Source organism: Scleropages formosus, chromosome 15 (assembly GCF_900964775.1).
Source record: "Scleropages formosus chromosome 15, fSclFor1.1, whole genome shotgun sequence".
Classification (NCBI taxonomy): domain Eukaryota; kingdom Metazoa; phylum Chordata; class Actinopteri; order Osteoglossiformes; family Osteoglossidae; genus Scleropages; species Scleropages formosus.
Genome location: NC_041820.1, coordinates 1,565,807 through 1,580,418, shown reverse-complemented (window position 1 = coordinate 1,580,418; position 14,612 = coordinate 1,565,807). Strand labels below are relative to the sequence as shown.

Genomic DNA, 14,612 nt, shown 5'->3' with positions numbered 1-14,612 from the left:
GAACACTGCGGGAGCCTGGTGATGCTTCCATGATGGCTTGGGGCCACTCTGCCAGCTCTGCAGAATGTTCCCTGTGTGTGTGTGTGAGTGAGCTGCTCATCCTTTGCACTTTGAGCATCAACAGAGGGACTTGGGCTCCTCCCAACACAGGAAGGATTCATCACACAAGTTCTACTACCTACGTAACAACCAAGCGTACCTTCGGAGTGTCCGGCGGCCTCCCCGGCAGCGCCCACCTTCCGGAAGGATCTGGGCGACAGCGATGACAAGCAGGTGAGGAGCGGAGCAGTGGCCCGGCGACTGGAGGAGCACACAAGACGCCGGCTGGCAGAGGTGCGGTGGGATGAATGTTTGACGGCAGTGGTGCGATAACGGAAGAGCGCTTCCTCGCACCCGGGCTGCTCTTCTTACTCCAAACAAAGAGCTGTGAGCAAACGGCCTTCATTCCAGCTTTGGCGTCGGTGACTCGGGAGCATTTCATCCTTTCGAGGGTCAGTTCCTCGTTCACTTTCTCCCACTTCCAATTCCTCACGTACGTCTACGAACAATGAAGAAACTACTTTCCGCTACTTTTTCTCCCAAAAGGAGCATGGAGACAGCGCAGTGGCCGAGGAGCTCGCGTTTAAGGAACTCTAAGGCCCACGTATGTATCGATTGTTTGATTGATGGGCCTATTGGGGGCCGACGCGGTAGATGACAGATTAGCGTTTGTCATTCGGGCTCGGTAGAGGAGCTGCGATGAAATCCGCGCACACGGTTGCCAAGGCGTCTCGGGCCGACGACATGCGAGGATGTACGGTAGTTAAGGCATTGGGTTTGTCCCTCTTGCGTCTCCTGCAGGAGACCTGGGTCCAGCCGCAGGAGACCTGGGTCCATCCACAGGTGCGCTGGACACCACCTCTGGGCGCAAACATCTTCTCAGTCTTCCTGTCACACTAAAACTGCCATATCCCTGGAAAGATCACAACCTTATGAATATTCTGGAAACTTCCTCTCTGTGTCAGAATTGCTGGTGCTTTTTGGTTACATTTTTTTTCCGTTTATCTGGCACTTTCTTCCAAAGCAACTTAAAACATTAATCTACCTACAGTTATTTATTCATTTGTACAACTGGGTAATTTTACTGGAGCAATTTAGTGTAAGTACCTTGTTCAAGGGTGCTATAGCTAGAGGGAGGATTCGAACCTGTGACTTCTGGGTCCAAAATCAGCAGTTCTAAGCACTGCGCTACCAGCGCACAGTGTTTTGCTCATGTGGGTCAAATGGACACATTCGGTGTCATCGAAGCACATCGTCTTTCCTGGACCAATTTTTGATAGCGGGACGGGACTCTACCGTTGGATCGTTTTATATAAAATATAAAGACATTAATACGTTGACAGCAGGCAATGGTTCCACCCCGTCTGAGTCAAAGGGCATCCCGCTGGAGGGGTTCCATCTACATGCTTTTGTAACGTTGACGTGTCGCCACGTTAAGAAGTAATAAAATCCACAAAGTGACAGGGTACGTGAATCGCTGTACGTTGCCGTGCTCTGAGATCGGAGCTGGGAAGGCAGCGGAAAGAAGCGTCCAAGGCCCGTCTGACTCGCCGCCATCAGCCCATTACGTGTGATGTCACACTCGGGATTGCAGAACACGCCGGCCATCTGCAGCCGGAGCGCTTGGCCCGGCGCTGCCGTTACATATGCGCCGCGATGCCGCTGCTCCGGTGACAGATGAACGTCAGCGCGACGCAGGAAGCCGAGACCCAACGTGACAGGATTTGGCGAAAGCCGTATGCGGCGGGGAGAGCGGCTCCGGAGCGGGAGCCTGACCTCGGCCCGTCCTCGCACGAAACCTGCTTCCACCTTGCGGTTCCTCTGCTACGATTGGTCCGTGCGGGACGAGGTCACGCGGACGAGGAACGTCGTCGAAAAAGCGTGCGGGATGAGTTCCAGGTTGCTGAGGAGGTCGAACGCTGGAGCGCCTTATAGGACAGCACCCGGAGGACGCCGCCAGCAGAGACCCTGTCGGTCGGGGTCGGCTCCGGGCAGAGCCGGTCTTCCGAGCGTTTGCCTGGAAGGAGCAGCACCGATACAGAGATGCTGCATGTGTGCGCGCGCCTGACGTTCCTGCTGCCCTCAGCCAGCACAATACCCAGGACAGATGGCACCCATGACCACAGCGTGACAAATCGCAAGGAACGCGTTCGCTTAGTCATCTGTCCGTCATGGCGGTCCGCAGAAGAAACACACGAGAGGGGTCCAAGTTTAAAATCTGCGTTTTTTTGGGGTGGGGGGGCGTCGTCCTTAAAGGATCCGAGTGACGTTATGCGGTGTCACACGGTCTCCTCCGTACCGTCCGTAGGAGCCACATGGTCAATCCTTCAGTTAAGAACCACACCCCCCCAGAGTTGAGTCTTGCCCCCACTTTGCGGTCCCTCACTGATCGCGTGAGATGAAGACCATGCCGTTCGTCAGTGGTGAGGTCGGGGGCAGTTTGGGATGCCCAGTAGGAAGTCTCCAGACCCAGCTCACACATAACAAAGCACATCACTGGTAAGGGTCCGCTGTCCATCTGAGCATGATTTTTCCATAGCCTGCTGGAGGAAGGCCGGAGGCAGCCGCTCGTGGGCGTGGGGGGTGGGGAGGCTCTGAAAAGGCCAGGACATCATAGATGGGAAGACAAAGCGGAGCGTTTCGCAGCAGACGGCGTCGCCGAGGGGTGCGAGAGGCGAGGAAATGGAGCGTACCGCCCGCAGCGGCTCGGGTTACTTCAGGCTCGTCCCACACCCCCCAGACAGTGCCATCTAGTTGGAGTGGAGTGGAGTGGAGTGGCATAGAGAAGCGTCACCTTTGGTGAGAGCAGTGTCGTGCTGCTGGACGTACAAAAGTGGCTGCGGTTGCCCTTTGTCTCGGGAGCGAACAATACGAGGCCTCGACATATGTCAGCTGCGGATAGCTGTGGTCAACTGTGGTCTACGCTCTGCGAGATGCCTCCTCGAGGAATTGTGTTCCAAGATTGTGCCGGGGCGGGGGGGTGCAGCGTGACCAACAATGCCCAGTGCTTTCACCGCGGTAACTGTGCACGGGTGTAACTCTATCGCAAAGGGGTGTTTTGTACAGGAGCACGTGGCGCTCGCTGTCGTTTCCGTGCGAGACCCCAACGCGATCAGGCACCTGGAAGGAGCGGCGCGCTTCTGCGGGTGGATTTATCCTGCAGCGGCCGATCGCTCGGCCAACTCGGGGCCTCAGGGCCGAGCCGATAAATGGGCGGATTAATCGGTGATATTTCTGTCCGGCCCCCCCCGCCTGTCAGGACAGCGTCTTTCCCTCACGCAAGTTCCTCAGCACTTTGTCAGCCCCACCGACCATGCGGGCCAGTTATGGGTGCGGTTCCTTTTCTGATCAGCCCACAGTGATTCGTAAGAAAAGTTCCCACAGCTGTTTTCTTTCAGTGCTTTAATATTGTGATTTATCACTTTCTTCAACGTAACACAGTATCCATGGCCTGTGCTGTTGTTTTGGTCCAGGTGTCAGTGAGACTGCGTTCCCCCGGACACATCGACGGAGGGATGTGAGATGAGTAAGAGTGACATACACAGTCTCACATGCTTGTGTGTGTCTACACATGACCCAGAAATCTATGCGCCAGTTTTTTTCCCCTCCATAATTTCATTTTAAAATACTGATGTTGCCAGGAAACGAGGCAGTTGAAGGGTTCAAACAGGTCTTAGCACCCAGCTCTTTTAGACATGTTTATTTATGTGGAACACAACCCCTCGCAGGTCTTTTCTGAGCACCACCGACTGAAGAAAAGTGAAACAGGGATGGGCTCTGCACCCGGTGGATGCGGGAGTTGCGGTGCTGTCCTCCTGGAAAGGTAAAGCTGCAACATCCCCTGCTCCGCTGGCACAGAAGATTCCAGATGGATCCCAGAACAAAGCTTGTTGCATCCCAGAGAGACCCCGAACAGGTCCAACATGGAACCCTCACAGATCCCACACAGTCCTACGCTGATCCAAGGTAGATCCCAGAAGACTAGTCGAGTCATATCCCCGATGGAACTCACACAGTTCTGCAATAGAACCAAAAGAATCCAAAACAGATTCCAGATGGATCCAAGAAGAGCGGTCCAAGTTGGCTCGTAGAGAGACCCCCAACAGATATAACGTGGATCCAGATGAGTCCGAGATGATTTGAGATGGATCCCCATGTATCCGAGACAAGTCCCCTACTGACCCCACGTAGATCCAAGATGGATCCCAGGCAGGTCCTAGACAGAACCCAAATGGATCCCAGCAGAACTGTGGAAAGTTAGTCTAAACTTTGGCTTTAGGGCCCCCAGGATGTGCTGTGGTGCTGGAAAAGAATGAGCAGACATAGCATGAAAGTAAGACTCTGAACAGACAGCTGGGTCCCGGTTCCGCTGCTGCAGCACCTTTTAAATGCCTCTCCGTCTTTCTTCAATGAGCCGACACACGGAGCCAAACGGCAACGTTTGCGCCTCACGTGGGGCAGGAGGTCAGCCCTGCTGGGCAACGTTTCGTCGAGGCACACTTTAGGTAGCGCCGAACGAGGCCGGCAGCCCGAAACTCGACACCCGCCGGTGCAGCGCAATATGCAAATTTAACCTTTTAACTGCAGTTGCTGTGCGTTGCGTTAATCGAGCCGCTCAAAGCTGCACATTTCTGCTTTCATCTTAAAAGGGCGCCTTGTCGGGGGGCAATGCGATACCAGCAAGTCGGAGGGAAGGGCCCATGTTGCGTTGTCCGCCGTCTAGCGGCTCCAATGCGTTCTGCCGGCGAAACTAACGGACGGGCAGGTTTGTATACCTCCATCCATCCATCCGAATCAGGAAGTTCTCTAAAAAAGTAAGAGCACCAAAGGCTCATCGAGGTTAGAAACATGACAGCTGAGAAGGCAGAAGATGAGAGGTTCTCAAACACAGAAAGGGCAGGGAAGCACTAAGGAGTCTCCGTAACGATTCGGTCCAGTTGGGGGAAACCTGGTGACGAAGATGACCTCGGCTCCCGGCAAACAGGCCTCCACTCCCCCAAGGTGCGTGGGGAACCCCGGGGACATAACCTGGTAACTGTTCCACCCAGAGATTTTAAAACTTCCTTCTGGATCCTTCCAGGCTGGCTCTTGGGCCAACCCAAGATGGGACTTCCGCTACAGACCAGGACAAGTTTGTTGTGACGCTTCCCTTCCAAAGTGATCCGACTGTGATCCACGGTGGTTCATTACATTTCTCTTCTATCCTGACACGGTGGCGCTGCTTCCTCACGGCCCCTGAGCTGCAGGTTCCGACTTGGGTTTGAAGCCACCTCTGATTGTGGCGAATTTGAATGTTCTCCCCACATTTGTGTACATTTCCTCTGGCTGCTCCGTCCGCGAAGAAGGATGCAGGTAGGTGGATGTCCGAAGCAATGGAAAAGAACGTTACACTTGCGTCAACGTGGCATAATTCACTACAGAAGACATAAATCCAGCGTCCGTAACTGTCATAGTTTGTCATCTTTGGGTTCTGTGTCACTCACTTGTTCTTGCAGAGCTTCACAATTCATAAATTAACATGAAATTACTCTTCTCTCCTCCAAAGTGCTCCCACACTGAAGTTATTGTCAGCTGACAGCACTTCGCACGGTAGCGGCCTTGCGAGAGATGTGCTTTGCGCTGCTCTGCCTGTCCGTATTTAACCCTAAATTTGACAAAGTCTTTGCATCGCGCATTCGAACCAGAGCCATTGGCGAAATGTGCAGTGGGAACGTCCGGGGATGGGGTGGCGCAGTGGGTTGGACCCCAGTCCTGCTCTCTGGTGGGTCTGGGGGTCGAGTCCCGCTTGGGGTACTTTGCGATGGACTGGCATCTGGTCCCGGGTGTGTCCCCTCCCCCCTCTGGCCTTATGCCCTGTGTTACCAGGTTGGCTCCAGTTCCCCGCAACCCTGTATGGGTCAAGTGGTTCTGAAAATGTGTGTGCGCGCGTGCACTGGGAACCTCCTCGAACCCGGACTATGATAGTGACCGAGGAACAGCAGGGTTCTTCAAGCCATGTGCTCCCATCCCACCTAGAACAGTTGCCTCGTAGAGCTGTAAATGCTCCGCCCACCTTTTTTCCCCCTTCTTTCCTAATTGGTGGACGACACTGCAGACTCGGAGCGTTTCCCTTAGGATTCATACCTTCCCAGCACTGTGTGCTCCTCAGCTCCCAAACTGAATCGCTTCAGCAACGTTCATCCGTCATCGACGACCACCTTACCTAATGCAGGGTCGCGGTGGTCCAGAGCCTATCGTGAGAAACACAGGGCATGAGGGTACATGCTAGATGGAATGGGAGGCTTTCTCAAGTTCAATACTTAATTGGAAGAATAAAAGAAGGTTTTGCCGAACGATGTAAATTTTGCAAGTAATGCGGCAAAACTGGATCTCCCTTGTCCAGCCATTCCATGCGTTACTTGAGTTTGGGGCCAAAATCTAATCGAGGCCTTATTTGGTAAGAGGGGGCAAACGGCGCCCGTCACACACAATAATTTAATACAGCATGACGACTAGTCCTTACACTCCTCAAGTGCCATCGCCATTCCGGTATGAATAATTTCCACACTTTATTCTGCATCATAAAGCATGCTTGGGTAGGTGAGAAAAAACAAGGACATCCACAACACAAACCATTGTGGACTATAAATAGATGAGCGACACTGTCTTTTTCGCCATTTAGTCGTCGCTCTTCAACGTCAGTGAGCTGCTGGACCGCAGGCCCCGCTTACCTTGGCCCCTCATCCTCCACTTAAAAGGAGCCTTTTGTTCCATGGTCTCCCATTGGCTGTTGCCAAGATACAGGCCACTCTGGATGATGGCAGAAGACTGAGAGGTATCATCTCTCCTTGGAAAATTCCAGAAGGAGAAACAAACACTCTCCCCATTCAGCCTATGAGGATATGAACTCCACAAAGCAGCGAGATGTTGGGTCCCAACAGGCTTTGGACGAGTCCTGGTCCGAGACCAGCCTTCATGACACTCTCAGCAGCACAGGATCTCGGAGCGGGGTGATCTACAGCCACCAGGCCGGAGATACTCAGGTGGACCAGCAAAGTTGGGGTGGGTCTCCGGGGTAGTGCTTGTCCTGCAGTACCAGCTGTCCTCCGTCTCCTCCTGTCCAGCACATGTGGACTGTGCACACAGCTACTAGCGAGTGGCCCCACAATGACATTTTAATAGACAACAAAAGGGATGGTGGCCATGGGGGGGGGTGCACGGCCCTCCACCCCAGCCCTCCAATATACATGTATTCCTCTATTCAGTACCGTTGGTTATACGTATTTTTGGGCTCCACCAACACATGACAAGCTGTTGGACCCCTGACTGCCGCTGAGCTGCTCTCTACCTGCTGTATTGTTGAGGTGCAAATTCACGCTTTTTATTCCCTCCCTTAAATGAATGACAGCATGGTTGTTACTCAGTTTAAACCTGTTGAATACTTTGTCAGTCCAGGGGTTTCAAAAATCAACTGCAGCAATGATTAATGGAAACACGGTTTTATATTAATCCTCTCACTCAGTTTTAGGAATGATTCTATTAATTTATTTTAGGGGGTGTCAGATGGACAGGCTACTTCATGCGATCAACAAACAACTTACGAGCTCAGTCCCAAAAAAGCCAATCTCACATATGGTCACACACACCTGAAAGCACCTCTACTGTAGTGTCATATTAGTTACTGTACAGTGACCCCAGCGCTCATGTTCTGGGGCTGCAATTTATTCTCCTCAGAAATCAACTCCTTTCCTTTGACACCCCACTGCAGCTCCATCGGGTCCAGTGCCGTTTCAGTACCTCCACCCACCCAAGCGACAGGAACCGCTCACCAGCATCAGCCCCAAGATACCAAAACGTGTTTTCGATTATGGTGGCAGCGCCTCCCTGTCACCTTGGCGTACTTTATTTATAGTTTTAACAAGGCGACATTGTGACACGGAGCGCTATGGGATGAGCCCTACAGAGAGCTTCCTGCGTCTAAAATAGGAAGATTGGCTTTTCCGCGGAGGTGAGGAGCGCTGAAGTAGGCCAAGGACTTGTACGAACGTGGGCGCGTGTGCGCGCGTCCGTGTGCGTTAAACAGTTTCCCGAGCTGGAGGTGGCCTGGAGCGGCTCGGCCTGAGCGAGGAATGAGGTTAAGTAGCTGCACAGTGACGCATCACCGGAGAACAACATGTGTGCAGCAGGTGCAGTCCTGGACACACAGGTAACAGTTTCTACTGTCAGTCTAGGTCACCAAGACACAAGCATGAGAGAGACAGAGGTGTAGACAGATGATCTGAGTCTCACTCCATCAGGTATCGATCCAGCACTGCTCACTCTGCAAAACCCCAAAAATTATAAAATTTTGAAAAAAAAATTAGTTTCTGCACCATCAAGAAGCCAATAGGAAAACCCTTGCACTGACTGAGAAATTTACTTATTTACTTAAGTTTCACACTATATTAAATATCCTGCCCCCTTGTGGCAGATCGAGGCATTTCTACTCACTCCCCAAACAGCATTTGGGATCTTGTAAAATAAACTAGTGACTTGATAACTAATATTGTAGCTTAAACTGTGCCATTGTAATAAAACATACTGCATATTAACTTAAAATATTTCAGCATCACTGAGTGTTAACATATGAACAGAGTTGCCAGCACACAATTAAGACACTTGATGGAAACACGAAGTCACTGTTCTGTCAAGAAAGGGGGGGAAGTAAGCAGAGGAAGTTTAAATAATGAGACCACTTTTATTATTTAAATGCAAGACCTAAAAAGACATAATTCTCCATTCCTGCAAGTGCAGCGTGTACAAACCACTGACTTCACTCTCAGAGCCCCTAAGAGCAGAGTAACAGGCGATGCCCTACAGGAGGTGCTATGCACCTGTAACAGGGGAAAAAAGAGCTATGCATGCCAGGCGAGCACGCTTGCTTTGGAATGATGAAAAGACGCAAGCCGCTCAACATCACGGACTCTAGGATTACATACTATGGGGAGGATGAGCTCAGCAAAGCCCCCGCTGAACTCCAGTCTGTCAACACTCTTACTGTGTCCGCCCCTCTACTGAACTCAGACAAGATGAGGGGTCCTGAAGTGTGAACCGCCAAGGACACAAAACATCTGAGGAGGACAAGACAAGAACACACACACAAAAAAAAGAAAAAAAAAAGAAAAAAAAAAAAAAGGCATGAGAGGGGCGTCACTGGAAACCCTGGCAGCAACAGAACAAAACATGTCCACCTCAGGACATCTCCCCACCTCTATCCCACAAAGCTAGCAATGCAACTCAGCAATAATAATAATAATAATAATAATGTTCTAGTGCTACTCAAACATCGGATCGTGACATAAACTCAAGATGCTTTTGGCCCCAGAAGGGAGCAGCTCTTTTGAAGCGAGAAGGTGGCCAGTGAGCAGTGGACTGAAAGAAGCTCAACATCCATGACACTGAGCCATCTGGCTGGCTGTCTGTCTGTATGGGCAGCTCTCCAAAGTGTGGACTGGCTTAAAGATGGGTACTAGTTTAAAGGCAAGCAGGTACTGGTTTAACTGGTTTAAAGGCAGGCCAGAAAAAATGCTTGTTAACTGTATACTTGGTAAGGAAGAAGGCAGAAAGGCAATGTTTCAACATGCCATAAAGACCACAATAAGGCGTTAAGGGGAAGGGATCGGCTCTGCATTTTCCTTAGCACCACACACCAATAGGGGGCGCTTTTCACAAGACTGCAGCCACACCTGCGGCTCCCCCCTCAGTGAAGGCAAGCTTGAGCAAAGTAACAGCACTCCTTAAGTGACAATTCACATTGTACAGTACATGTGCAAATCAGCCAGCTCTCATCTGACACCCCCTTTTCCCTCAGCAACATTATTATTCTCCTGTCAACACAATTTACATATTTCAGGAGGTACACATAATACACCAACAGTGCAGACCGCTCATATGGAGATCATCTGCCCGCTATCTTACAGAATGTTAACTAGAGGAACCAACATGCTGCTGGTTGTTGGTTCCGGAGCTCATCTACCCTGGTAGAACACGGTACAGACACACACACACACACACACACACACACACACACACACAGGGGGAGGGTTAATGAGGAACCATCTGTGTGCAATGCCACCGTGTGCAGCTCAGCACGTCAAATGCTAAGTCATTAACTAAAGGACAAAGGAACTTAAAGAACTGACGAGCAAACAGCCCATCCACTGTTACACACTCCCCGCTGAGGGAAATTTGTTTAGTCTGGTCTTTTCATATTTTAGAGGTAATGTGGGACAAAACAAGCTCTGGCTTAACAAGGGGGGGAGATTTTTACATTTTCCAGGAAAAACATGCACAACAGTTCATCTGTCAACCAAGCCCTCTGGTCTCATTTCAGTGCCTGTCACTGTCACCAACCGCTGTGAAGTGTTTGGACCACATGGAGCAGGAGTCCAGGATCGGGGGCGTGAGGGATGTGGGCAGGAGTTCGACAACTCTGTCATTTAGTCCCAGCCTGTAGGGGACAGCATCGCAGTAGACGAGGATGGAACTGCAGCGAGGGTCAGCCCTGAAGCTGAAAGGTAACTGCAGCCTGAGCATCCTACAGCAGGACAGGAGTGTTGTCTATCCCACGGAGTTGAGGATAGCGCAGTGAGGAGGAATGGTCATGTCACAACCTGGTGGGGTATCCATGGAAACAGGGTCCAGGGGAACAAGCCTGGCAACACAGGAGTAAGAGGATAAGAGAAAGAGCAATGAGAGCACCAAGAATGAAGACAAAGCCAAGGCTAGGCTCTCTCATGGGGTCCAGGGTAGAACCTGGGGGACTTACGGAGCGGGAGGGGAGCGGGTGGCAGGCGCAGCGGATAGAGCAGGGCGCTACTTCTCTTTCGCACTGAGGTCTTCTTCCCTCAAGGCAAACTTCTTCCTCAGAGCCTCAGAGATAAGGGAGGCAGAGTCCTCGTCCCTCAGGGAGGTGCAGCCGCGGTTGTACCTTTGGGAGCAGAAACTCTGCATGAGACACAGACCATTAACAGCTTGTCGCACACAAACAAGCCACTGGAAAACACTCTGGGCCACACACCTTCGTCATACGGGAACAGAAGACCTGGGAAATGAGAAACACACTCCAGACATGAGTAAAAGCCATAATCCCAACCTTTACACTTTGACTCCTCAGTGAGGCCAGGTCCCTCAGCTCTACGGCTCTTTGTTTTTCTGGCAGTTCTGCACGGACTTTATTAAGATCACATGAAACAACGTGACATCGTAGACTCTGCTTCTCGAGTTTCTCACAGCTCTCACCTGTCTTTGCTCATCTTCATACGGTTCATGTCCCTGAGGATGTCCGTAACGTCAGCGAAGCTTGTGGACTTGGACAGGGACACTGTGTCCTCCTCTACTTCCCTGAAGTCAATTGCAGGGCGTTCCAGGTCAAAGGTTGCTGAAGCTGTCATGGAGACGGGTGGGACGGGATCAGGCACCAGCTCAGACACTTCAGCCACCACGTCATCCTCGTCATCTTCCTCCTCCTCCTCCTCCTCCTCCTCAGTGACGTCGCTGATGACGAAGGAGGCTGCAGTGGGCTGGTAAGGTACAGCCTCAAATGGGGTCATGGAGAAGCTCATGCTGGTATCGTCCGGGGACAGGAGATCAGGGGTCAGCGGGGTGGAGCCTGGCAGCCGAAAAGAATGGAGTCGTTTGTGTCAGAGACCTGGACTCTGGTTTAAGCACTTTCACTCTGGGGGAAATCACACAGAACACCAGGACGACAGCTGTCCGATATCTGCTGATGGGCTCTGAAGGGGGTCATTTAAGACCACTACACTCAAAGAACAGCACGTCTTGGGAGTTCTAGAACCCAGTGCTCTTGAGAAGGGCTTGAAGAGATGTATCAACATCCAGAGTCTCCAGCAGGTCCCTGTAGCACCCTCCTGTGGCTCAGATACTTACCAGAGTCAGAGGCCACGATTTTGGCAATCTGCGCCCGCAGCCGGCTCAGCTCCTCCTGCAGCGCTGTGGTCCGATTCAGCGCCGTCACGCCCGGCTTCTTCAGACCCTCCATCTTCTTGCCTTCGCGACGGAAGTTGGGCACAGAGGAATTCCTGTGGAGGACCAGCAGGGGCGTGGGGCGCCACTCATGTCGCAAGGGGCGCGTGTCACTCCTGAGGGACAGACACATTAACACCAGTTCAAGTCCAAATGCACAATGCCAACCCAGCGCTGTGTGTGTGCGCGTGTGTGTCAGGTCTCACCTCACTCTGGCATACGTCTCCTCCTCATCGGAGGCGATCCAAGCAATGTCAGCCAGAGTGGGCACAAGGGGTCCATCCGTGGGCCGCAGTGGGGGGAGTCCAGGGAGAACCTTGACCAAAGTAGGAAAATTTTAAATAACAAATAACTGAATACATTTTATAAAAAGTTGTAAAACATACAACAAAAATGTATTCGCTTTAAAAAATGAAATTTTAGTAACTGCTTGTCCTGAGCAGGGATACACCCTGGATGGGTTGCCAGTTCAGAGCAGGGTAGCAATAAACCCATTCACACAACACAGGTTATTTGGGAGGAAACCCACACAGGCATAAGGAGAACATGCAAACTCCACACACTGAATGGGAGTTGAACCCAAGTTCTCTCACACCACCCAAGTACTGTGAGGTAGCAACACTACTCACTGCACCACCATGTCACCTGCTTAACACATATAATAATAATGATAATAATAATAGTAAAACAGTGTCAGAAACAAACAAAAAAAAATACCCCAGATTTTTGGACAGTAAGGCTCATTGGGCATCACCCACACATCCCTGGGCAGGTTCAAGTCACTTACAAAGCAGATCTCCAATCGTGATAGCTTCCAGACCAAGGTACAGTAGCTCTGTTGTGCACTACTAGAGCAAAGCCATAGGAGGCTCCTATCACACCACAGTAAAATTAAATCACCTGGAAACAAGCGCGGGGACAAGGCTTAAGGGGTAGCGTGGAGCCGATCCTGCGAACCACACTGCGGGTCGAGCCGTGCGGCTTATTCTGCCAGATTGGTATTATCTGCCGGGCAAACAAGCACAAACAGTTTACAGAAGCAGCACTGCGCTGTGAGATCATATATTCAGATTTTTTAAGTTATTGTGATTAATAAGAAAGCCCACTAAGTGCCAGGGTTCCTTACCGTGTCAGTCTCCATGTGGGTGGTCAACGTTCAGCCGCAGCACTCCGGACCCGCACTTCTCCTGCTCCGTGTCGCACCTACGTGTGTTCAGGCGCAGATCATGTCTTCAGCACACGTGTTGGCTCACAGGTGGAGGAATTTACAGCATCTACATGGGGAGGGGGGAGAATAGAGGGGTCACAGGTCACAGAAAGGCAACAACACCAAACCTGTGGCCTGGTGGTTTCAGTTCACATGTTAATTATATCATTCCAAGGTGGTATTTCAACAACATGCTAATTACACTTTAATGACACGTCACAAACTGAAACTCTTGACGTTAAAGCCTTAACCCTCCAGGCAGACACTGCTTAGCATCAGCCAGCAGTACAGATTTTTCCTGGAAGCGCAGTTAGAGCCCTACTGCCTTCGCTTCAGACCAGAAGTCGCAGGTTCCAGTCTCACCTCCTTTGAGAAAAGCGTCAGCTAAATATAAGGTAAACGCAAGTCGCGTGTCACGGCGCGCGCCTCAGCCGTCTCGTGGCCACTCACCGCCGTGGGCGGCTGAGCATTTCGGCCACTTCAGGCCAGGGTCACTCTACCGCCACATCATGTTCTTTAAATCTGCACCGATTCCGCACGCTAACTTGTTTGCGAATCAGAAGAAAAGTGGCCGCTGCTGCAGTCACGCAAATTAAAAGCCAAGGTTTTTATTGACAGTAATCTGCTGCACAGAACGCACAGCTCGAGGAGGCGCCGTTTGAACAAGATGATGTTTTTACATGTTGACATGATTGATCATCCTGTGTGTGCGGCAGTTCGGATCAGAGACTTGACACGAAAACCGAGCTAACTGCAAAAACAGGTCAAATACCAAACTGCCCGAGACACTACGAAAGTTCATCATGTAACCGTCGGTAGGAGAGCACAACGATGAAAGATAATTTAAATCACTAAAATCCGGACATCCGACTGAGGCGAACCTCGAGTCGTACTGACACTGACCGAGCGCAGCGCAATAAGATATACAGTTAGTTCGCAAACACAGTACTTACAGCTGCTCTCAGCCTCTAGACCGCTCGAAGCTTACAAAAGGAGAAAGAGGTCAGAAGGGACTAATTTCAGGCCTAAATCAGCACAGCTTCATACTACCCTCCACCGCTCCTTTAGGCCGCGCACGGGAGAAGCCGACGCCGTACATCGCGCAGCCTGATTGGTCGCCTCTCCGCGAGGCATGTGCGAACAGCCAATAACCTTCTGTCAACAACGAAGTGCGTAAAGTGAAACGGCAAGAAAATGAGGAGTGTAATGTTGTAATTCGATTGGACAGCTTTGTGACAGACGCGTCGAGAGAGCCAATAAGACTTCAACAGACACCGAGGGCTTAACAATTAAAAAGGAAGTAGAATGGGATCAGACCGCATCATTTGATTTGGGGGAGGGGGGAAACGAGTGACGTGTCAGA

The 14,612-nt window shown here is 51.2% G+C and overlaps 1 protein-coding gene across 1 annotated transcript; it reads right to left on the bottom strand.

Annotated features, from left to right (window-relative positions):
• Nucleotides 1-7,576: 7,576 nt before the first annotated feature.
• Nucleotides 7,577-14,292, bottom strand: mtfr1l (mitochondrial fission regulator 1-like). The gene is made up of 8 exons (XM_029258759.1): nucleotides 14,203-14,292; nucleotides 13,169-13,316; nucleotides 12,943-13,047; nucleotides 12,249-12,358; nucleotides 11,947-12,158; nucleotides 11,299-11,668; nucleotides 10,826-10,987; nucleotides 7,577-10,711 (listed from the first exon to the last, which is right to left on the bottom strand). Exons 2-7 carry the CDS (start codon nucleotides 13,181-13,183, stop codon nucleotides 10,873-10,875), a joined length of 927 nt encoding a protein of 308 aa, XP_029114592.1. The 5' UTR covers nucleotides 13,184-13,316; nucleotides 14,203-14,292; the 3' UTR covers nucleotides 7,577-10,711; nucleotides 10,826-10,872.
• Nucleotides 14,293-14,612: the final 320 nt, after the last annotated feature.

Excerpts from the sequence above, each read along its gene's own strand:
- mtfr1l (XM_029258759.1), bottom strand. Across the intron at positions 12,159-12,248 it reads GAGACGTATGCCAGAGTGAG|GAGTGACACGCGCCCCTTGC; the intron begins GTGAGACCTGAC and ends TCTGTCCCTCAG. Across the intron at positions 11,669-11,946 it reads AATCGTGGCCTCTGACTCTG|GCTCCACCCCGCTGACCCCT; the intron begins GTAAGTATCTGA and ends TTCGGCTGCCAG.